At 39.6% G+C, this 9009-nt stretch overlaps 1 protein-coding gene across 1 annotated transcript; it reads right to left on the reverse strand.

Moving 5' to 3' along the window:
• Positions 1-1050: 1050 nt before the first annotated feature.
• On the reverse strand, positions 1051-8759 carry LOC134816035 (zinc finger RNA-binding protein-like). Its single transcript, XM_063824725.1, has 15 exons — positions 8591-8759; positions 8065-8237; positions 7556-7662; positions 6889-7231; positions 6629-6740; positions 6273-6523; positions 5680-5872; positions 5385-5539; positions 4990-5109; positions 4554-4805; positions 4203-4365; positions 3839-3966; positions 3320-3616; positions 3047-3193; positions 1051-2865 (listed from the first exon to the last, which is right to left on the reverse strand). The coding sequence occupies exons 1-15, from the start codon at positions 8685-8687 to the stop codon at positions 2521-2523; spliced, it is 2883 nt and encodes a 960-aa protein (XP_063680795.1). The 5' UTR covers positions 8688-8759; the 3' UTR covers positions 1051-2520.
• Between the last annotated feature and the right edge of the window lie 250 nt (positions 8760-9009).

Here is a 9009-nt window from a genome sequence, read left to right on the forward strand (position 1 = left end):
TTATTTGCAGAGAGATCTATAAGGTAAATTGGCCGATTCTAAATACTCACTCCGACGCGAGGTGTTCATGCTAGGATTACTTTAGATTTCCTCCGTCTCTAGTTTAAGAAACACTTCCTGACACAATATCTTCATTGTCATTATAATATCTTTCAACATTGTTAAACACCTCAATCAAAGTTTAGCCAAGGATTTATTACAAAATCGTCAGTAGTTGGTGCAAGAAATTCTCAACATGCCGCCCCTTGGACTTGTTCTCGGACGAGGAAAAGCAAAGTTGGATTTGGGCCTATCAAGAGAAACATAGTAGCACAAATTCCTATGAAAGGTCATATTATTATGAGGGCATTAAAAGGAGTTATAATAAATATCCTTAGACAAGTCCAGAAGCAGGCATGTGAACAACTTGGATTGAGATAACAGAATTCATTTAAGCTTGCTAATGTTTACATAAGTTGTGCTGTTAAAAGTCAAAGGACAGGCATACATACAGATATGTTTTGAGGATATATTTTACTGTGGAAAAGAAGGGGAGAGCGGTAGAAAGGAGACAGTGTAAAGTTTGAAATCTCGAACCCAAGCTGTTCTGTGTTTAAGCCAATATGGTGGTACCAGGTCGCACACAAATGAAACTAAACGACGATCACGTGGGTTAGTAAGTCACGTGGTGTGACGTCATGCCACGTGATGTGTCATGTGAGAACGGTCCCAAGCTCAGAAGCAGTAAGATACTTAGTATTTGGTTACTGACAAACACATAATATAAACAATAAACACGTCCCTTTAGAACTAGATCGTTCCGTTGTCGTATGTTGAAGCAGCCGAGCGCAGGCAAAGTATGCTATTTTTACTATCTACATCATTCCAATACACTTAAAATGGCCTAATCTATAAGGTGAGGCCGCGAGAGCTGTGATTCTGGTATAGTCTATAGATTTTTAAAATGTTTGTGATATATACCTAAATTTGGCACAACAAAGGTAAATGGTAACCGCAAGAGAGACTTGGAATGACGCAAATAGTTTGCTACGAACGTATACTACAAGGATTTGACTGTTAAGATATGTTTATCATTATTATAGTTAACATGCATTTCCTACTCTAAATTCAATAATATACTGCATCGTATAGGATCATGTGAGTGAGATAAAACACAGGGTACAATGAACCAGTGACCACGCAGTCTCCGACACATTTTCCTTCAATCTCGTAACATGAAAGCCATATTATTATGTCAACTGTTAGTCAGTTAGAATCCATGGTTTAACCCTTCTTTGCAGTTTGGTTCCGGTTACCCCGCGTTTTGTTAATAAAATATTATGGTTGATACTGTATGGCATAATAAAGATAGTTAATCTTACTAATAAAGTGATATCAAGTAATAAAGTTACAATAAAGACCGTACTACCAAAAGTCTACTTTTTTCTAGTTTCCATTCAGTCATGAACAATGTCTTCATTCAATGTTCAGACTAAAATAGAGCCAAAAGCAGTCTTTATACGAGATAAAAGTGGTCAGATTTTCAATTGCACGTGTAGAAAATGTATTTCTTGGCATTTAGTTACACTCTTTAACTCTTTAAGTTTTCACTCATGTTGATGCAAGTCAAACCTTACAGCAATACACAAGATTTTCGTCATTAGCAGACAAAGAATGTCATGTTCAAACGACGTGTCAAACGGCGTGTCGTTTGTTGTCCCCAAACATCATCGTTGATAAAACGTACGCTTTACCAAACAATAACTTATTCAATTTTAATTCCACGTAATACAATTTCAGGAACTATTTAAGTATTTGAGAGGCAGGGGACAACCATTGAACTTTCAAAACATTACAGAATTGAGAAAAATGGTTGAGGCAGTCCTTCTCGAAATGATTCCTGATATTTGCAGGACCATGTTACATTTTACAAGGTACAAGTTTAGCCCACTTTTACCGTAAATAACACACTAATAATACTACCACACATACCTTCACCTATGAACATAACCTTCCACACTCTACATTCACAATTCTTACAGATTGTAACATTTTCTTGCCAAACATTAAATAATTAGAGTTCTTACTTAAAAGATTAATAAGACTTGTAGGAATACTCCCACCTTCTGACTGTAGTTTTAGAAAGAAAGAGAAAGCCAAAAGCTGATGACTAATTGCTCAACGATCAAGCTATATACTTTAGTTAATAAATAAACCTGGGTATCAATGATTCAAAAGTCAATAAAATAGGAACATTCTTGGCAAGATGCCGAGACATATAGTTGGGCAAAAAATTAAGAAATCATAAGTGAACCTTTCACTTTCGTTAAAAATTTCTGCTGTTTGCACAAACACAGTCATATAAATGTAATATCTCAAATTGCAGAGATTAGAACACGGAACCAAACCATAGGCAGCAATAGTAACTAGTGAGATAAAACAGGAATTGGCATAGAAAAGGAAGAAGTAAAATAGCTGGGATTCAGTCACGACAGGATGCGATAAAAGGAGTGTAAAGAGATAAATAAATGAGCCAGTCAGTTAGATTCTAGAGTTGGACATGTTAGAGGGGTTGTAAGCAGGTGGGTTTGGGGGAGGTGGGATAAGCAGCACTCGGTGAAGCTGACCAAACGCAATGCAGCGCAGCGCGTACTGCGCATACTCGGTAATCCTCTCTCTTTGTTGCACCTCCAAGTTGTCGAGCAGACTGGAGGTGGGTGTTTTGGCTTGGTGCCAGTGAGGAATGATGTCCTCCGTCAGGACGTATCCAGCCGCCAGAAGTTCGAAGAATCTTCGCAGGATCAGTGTTGGGGCCACTGCCTTGATGTGACCAAATGTCTTGAACGCTATGAAAACTAGCATCTGGAGGGCTTTAATAGATAAATCCTGGAGGGGAGAACAATAAGGGACTAATATTGCAGCGAGTCAATACGATCTGTCATATCTTGCAATTAAGTTATATTACACAGCTTGAAATTTGAAGGAGATTAGCTATTCAACCTCTAATAATATATCAATCTAAGCAGCACTGACATATTATACATAACTTAAGACATATTATACATACCTTAAGTTCTGACTCGGGTTCTAGTCTAAGAGAAGCCAGGATTCTGAGTACAATGACTGCTGGAGTGTTGGGTTTAAAGCGGCTCTTGTACCATCCAGCCTCATTAACATCTGCCATTGTCATCTCACAATGTTTCCTCTCCAACACCTGGTTAGTACGGTCAGAGCTAATATTTAATGTAATCTGAATGATAGCACGGAGCAGACTTTTACAATATTTAAACTTTTAGTAATACAGAACTGCAAATAGCACCTAAATGTCCAGATTACCCACCTTAGCAACAAACTCAGCACGTCGCTCGTCCTCAGAAACAGGAGCATCAAACGCAGGACTCGTCAACTTAACATTGACAGTAAAGCTGGGTCCCTCCCCTTGGGACACTACAAACATGGCCTTCTCCGCCTGAAGGTCCACCTTACCGTCCTCTGGACACTGGAACAGATCCTTAAACTTAATAAACACAGTGCTCAGGATTGACAGGGTTGGTTTCTCTGTGCAGAGTACTGCTACGTCAGCTGTTAGGTTCTCGTTTAGCAGGATTGCCTTGATAAGGTCGCCCGTTTTGTGGATCTAGATAATTGTCTAGTTAGGTTTTGTAGAATCTAAGAGTACATAGAATTAGTATTATTATTATTCAAGTGAGTTTAACCAATAACCACGCGAATGACAATAACACACAAAGGACTAAAAGGTGACCGATTGAAGAGTGCTCACATTTTAAATATCGGTCAAACAACATGCAACTATTAATTTACCGAATGATTCTAGCTAATTAATCCAGCAAATACTTACAGTGCTAATTATCCTGGCAGTAGCAGTAGTGCTGGGCTCTACCCCTTGAGCAGTCATCTGCTCCTTTGCTTCTGCACACAGGATATCTGAAACCTGTCTGAGCGCCATCTCAACTCCACTCACCAGATCTGAAAGGGAAACATTTAAAATATGGCACTTTCTCGGTTGGAAATTAAAATAGTATGTATAATATTATATATTATAATATATAATATTATAGAGGGTCTTATCTGTGGTTGTGAAACTGATCTACAAACAACTGCTAAGATAATCAAATATCGCACAGTATCGCACAGTATCGCACAGTATCGCACAGTATCGCACAGTATCTGGCAGTGTCCCACAGTGTCCCACAGTGACTCACCCTGCAAAGTGTCGAGATGCTCCTCTTTAGGACTGACCATGCTCTGTTTCTGGATCATCAAGAACTCGTCTACTCCAGGACAGATAAACCGGGCGTTGTTCTGGCGGGGCGGCGGAGGTGGGATGTGGGGACGGGGTGGTAATGTGGGCTCTGGCAGTCCCATCTGTAATCATGGTAACTGTTAGGTAAATGTGGGTACAACATGATATTAATCCTGGCGAAAAACCAAAAAGAGGAGTTTATTAAGAATAAAGGAAATTATTAAGGAACTTGGAAGTTATTAAGAATAAAATTTAAATTAACAATAACAGAAAGTCATTAAGATTTAAGTTATTAACAATTAAGTTTTACCTTTTTACAATGCTCCTTCTCTTTAGTGAACCTCTCCTCGTAATCAGCCGTCTGCTTCTGTTTCATTGACTCGTACTGATGCCAGCTGCGCGCCTCCGCCCATTCGTGCCACTCTTCCTCCGCGCGCCACCTGCTCTGCTCCCAAATATGCCGTCTACTTTCCACCATGTTCCTACGTCTCTCTGCTTCTTCTGCTCGGCGCCGCGCTTTTTGCTCGGCTATCTTCTCCCGTTTACTCGGCTGTATTTCTACCTGTGGGAACATTTTGTTATTGATGTGCTATTTAGTATTAAGATACCCACCAAGTTCAATCTTTCATATTGTTTTTCTTCATCCAGGTTAAAAATAGAACTTGGGTGGGAAGATTAGGTTCTTAATTTTCAGGAGAGAAAGTAGCTGTTAAGTAGACTTCAACAAAAGACTCATACAATCTTACCTTCAGAGAAGGATCGTAGTTTTTCTTGTAGTTCAGTCGATGTCGACGTCCTTTCAAATGAAGCTCTTTAGCTAGATCATCATTAAAAGTACAGTCGCACATCTTGCAATGATAGATAACCTGAGTTAATGTTTGTGTAAGGTTAGATAAATAGATTAGACATAAAAAGAGCAATGCACTTGAAAGTGTTGAATTTTTTGGTCAGGTTGAATCTGGGGTTTTAACTTCTCCCTAATTATTAAACTATTAAAGCGAATCCGATAGCAGTACAAGTGGAGGATTTTAATGGTTCATTATTGACACTGAGTCACTATTATAACATAGCATGATTCAACTTTAAATGTACAATCAAGGTTTATCACACAATTAAAATAAAACAAAACTGAATGTAAAACCTTAGATGATTTGGAAGCGTCGCTCTTGGTCTCGATGAGTTCTCGTCCTACCACCGGAACTTCTGGTCTGGGTTCTGTATCTCCCGTTATTTCGTGAGGAGGTATTTCTTTACCCAACTCTTTGTACAATTTAGCCGCTTTCTTGTGTTTCATACCTGGTGGAGAATAAGGATGCAGATACCGTGATTATGTGACGAATATGTGTGGTAATCCATTACACTACCTCATATTCCATTTTTATCAGATAAAAACCGCGTAACATATCCTGATATGAGATGATTTTACATCATTAAACCTGTGATGTGCGCATCGAATGTTTCCTTGCCAGTACAGGTGACATCACACAACACGCACTTGTACGAGGCACCGGTTGTAGGCACTGTCGCCAGCTCTTCGTTCTTCTTCTCCTGCTCCCGCAGCGCTACACGCTTCTTGTGTCGCTGACCTTCTATGTGATCCTTGTAGGTTTTACTACTGGCACAAGATACCTGAGTGATATTGTAATATGTGATCCTTGTAGGTTTTACTACTGGCACAAGATACCTGAGTGGTATTGTAATAGTGATCCTTGTATGTTTTACTACTGGCACAAGATACCTGAGTGGTATTGTAATAGTGATCCTTGTATGTTTTACTACTGGCACAAGATACCTTAGTGATATTGTAATAGTGATCCTTGTATGTTTTACAGTTTTACTACTGGCACAAGATACCTTAGTGATATGTGATCCTTGTATGTTTACTGGCACCTGAGTGATATTGTAATATTGTTTTGTAACAAATACTCATTAGTTATTACATAATACAAAAAACAGAAATTATAGTTGCCTTAGAAGCAACAACGCAAGTATCTCGGAAAACACATCGATTTCAAAGTTAGTAGCTCACTTTGCAAGTTTCACAGAGATGATTGTGCATGTGTATTGTCTTCTGGAAGGGAATCTTACACGTGACCACACTTCTCTTGAACATGTGATGGGATCCTGGTGACATGTCAGAGTGCTTGTTCCTGTGTTCCCTCATGGACAGGGATGATAGCTTGGTGGTGGGAGGCATGTGAGGGGTGGGTTTGGGAGGCAAGGAGATAGGTGGTGCTACTGGAGGGGGGCACGAGAAGGATGATTGAAGAGAGTCCAGATCTGCGAAGTTGTTGTTGTCAGTTTTCTTATAATTAGAAAAATAACATTAGATTGATAGACCATAATAAGGAATTGACCACCCACTTAACAACCCAATGTACTAACGAGAGTAAGAGACAGAAGCCCGATGTTCAGAGGGAGGGGAGTTAGGTGTGATGTGTGATGAGAGCTGCTGTTTGGAGGAGAGGAGGTGGTGTGGGGTTTGGTGCGGGATTATCTGCGGGGTAACATTATTAAGGTTTGTACCAACTTTATCTGATTACTTGCTTACATTCAGAGAGCTAAAAACTGAATCCTAGAGGAGGTATCTATACCAAAAGTACGAAATTGGTAGTATTTGCAAATTATCATTGTATAGAACCTACACTAGCTTGAAGCCTATTTCCACCACCAGCCTGAATGTACCCATCAACAATGTCATGTTTCTGCTGGAACCCAGCGGTAAGAGCTTGTTGTTGCGCTTGAACCTGCTGTTGCTGCGCCTGTTGCTGTGCTTGTTGCTGTGCTTGTTGCTGCGCTTGTTGCTGCGCTTGTTGCTGCGCTTGCTGTTGTGCTTGTTGTTGCGCAGCTTGTACTTGTGCTGCAGCCAGCTGCTCGCTGTAAACCTTGCTGTAGAGGGTCTGTTCGTAAGAAGGCTGAACGCTGGTAGCACCGGTGTGTTGTAATGAGCTGTAGTTAGTTGCTGCTCCGTACGGGGGGGATTGGAATCTGAAGAGGTAAAAACGAGGTTTAACGAAGTGAAACGGACATTAGTCTCCTTAAACATGTGAGTTGCTTTTAAGGAATTATAGCCTTAAAAACGAAAACATCGGCGTCTCAACACAGTAATATTTAATAATATGGACAATACATATAATATATATATATCATATACCAATGTCTACATAGCTGGCGGCAAAGCTGTAAAGCTATTGTACCCATTGAACATTCAGGTTTTTAAGTATTGAGTATTGAAATTTCAGAGCAATACTAATTGCTAAATATTATACTAATTAAATAGAAATTACTAAATAATATAACACATGAACTAACCCTCGCAAAGAGGCTGCAGCTAATTGAGCGTGGGCAGCTGTGAGAGAGGTGTTAGCCTGTAACTGTGACTGGTTTGTGTAGTTGCTGTAAATGCCACTTGTCGTGTGCTGAAAAGTAGTCGACATAAGTAAACATAGTCATAAGTCAACGAAAGTCAACATAATTCAACATAATTCAACATAAGTCAACATAAGTCAACATGGATTTCATGGCGAGATGGGTTACATTTTTAACATCTTACTTTCAAACATACAATATAACAGAAATATGGTGATGAAAAAGTAAAATGATACTAGTCCAAATCCATACTTAGCCACCCATTTATACTACAGATGCAGATGGATAACATAATTCATAAATTCTATTAAGTAAAAATAGGTGAACCTTCAAATATGTGCAAGGAATAAGCTGCAGTAACTGGATAAGCTGCAATAAAAACGTGCGATATGAAGGGAACAAAGCAGGTAAAGGGACGAAAGAGTCCAGGTTGCTTGACAGATCGTTGTTACCTGACCATAAGCTAGAGATGTGTTAGGCTGGCTGTAGTAAGCAGCAGCTGCAGAGTACTGGGGAGCAGTGCCGGCTGTGGGGCTGGTGAAGGAGGCTGCCAGCATGGCAGCCCCGCTGAACGGCTTTGAGTTGTCGTAGGAGGAGTAGGCCGGCTGACTTCCTGGTATACTTCCTGGATAGAGTACATGACGTCATCTTAGTGCTCGATTTGAATGACGTCATCTTAGTGCTCGATTTGAATGACGTCATCTTAATGCTCGTTTTGATTGATGATATTGTTTTGGAGAAAGGGTTGTTGAACTATCCAGGATTATGAGTTTCATGCTAGCTGAATGACAAGACAAACGTGATTTTTGATTTGATTTGAAACTTATTAAAAATATCAATAAACAAATGTACAGCTAATCGAACAAACATATAAAAATAGGCCGAAAGTTAAAGATGCTAATAATATGTGTGGGACAGAGGAAAAGTTCCAAAACAAGTATCTTGTGACTAAAATATGAAAGTATCAAGCAAACTAACCTTGAACACCGAGAGTGCCAGTGGGGGAGGTGCTGTAACCGGGCTGTATGTTTGTAGGATAGGGTCCGTAATAGGGGGCCGTCACACTGTTCGCCATCTTGTCGAGGGGGTACTACTACTACTTCTTCTGGTGTTCTTATAAATATAGTATATTCTAAGGGGAAGTAATGAGAGGTTAGCTGTGTTTGGAAGTTTGATGTTATTTATTAGGATTGTTGCTTTTACAATATCGAATAATATAGTGCGTATTGATTATTGATTGCAGTAATACTGTAGAGTGCAAGAGTAGACTGTAGATACTATGATAATATATGTCGCTGCCAGGTACCGTTTGGTGCACTGTGCAGAGAGAATATAATGCAAAATTAAAAAACGGATCATACATGGAGATCTTTTCTACAGAGAGAGAGGCAATGCAT

The sequence above is a fragment of the Bolinopsis microptera genome, chromosome 5 (assembly GCF_026151205.1).
Source record: "Bolinopsis microptera isolate Bmic1 chromosome 5, MBARI_Bmic_1.0, whole genome shotgun sequence".
NCBI classification, from domain to species: Eukaryota; Metazoa; Ctenophora; class Tentaculata; order Lobata; family Bolinopsidae; genus Bolinopsis; species Bolinopsis microptera.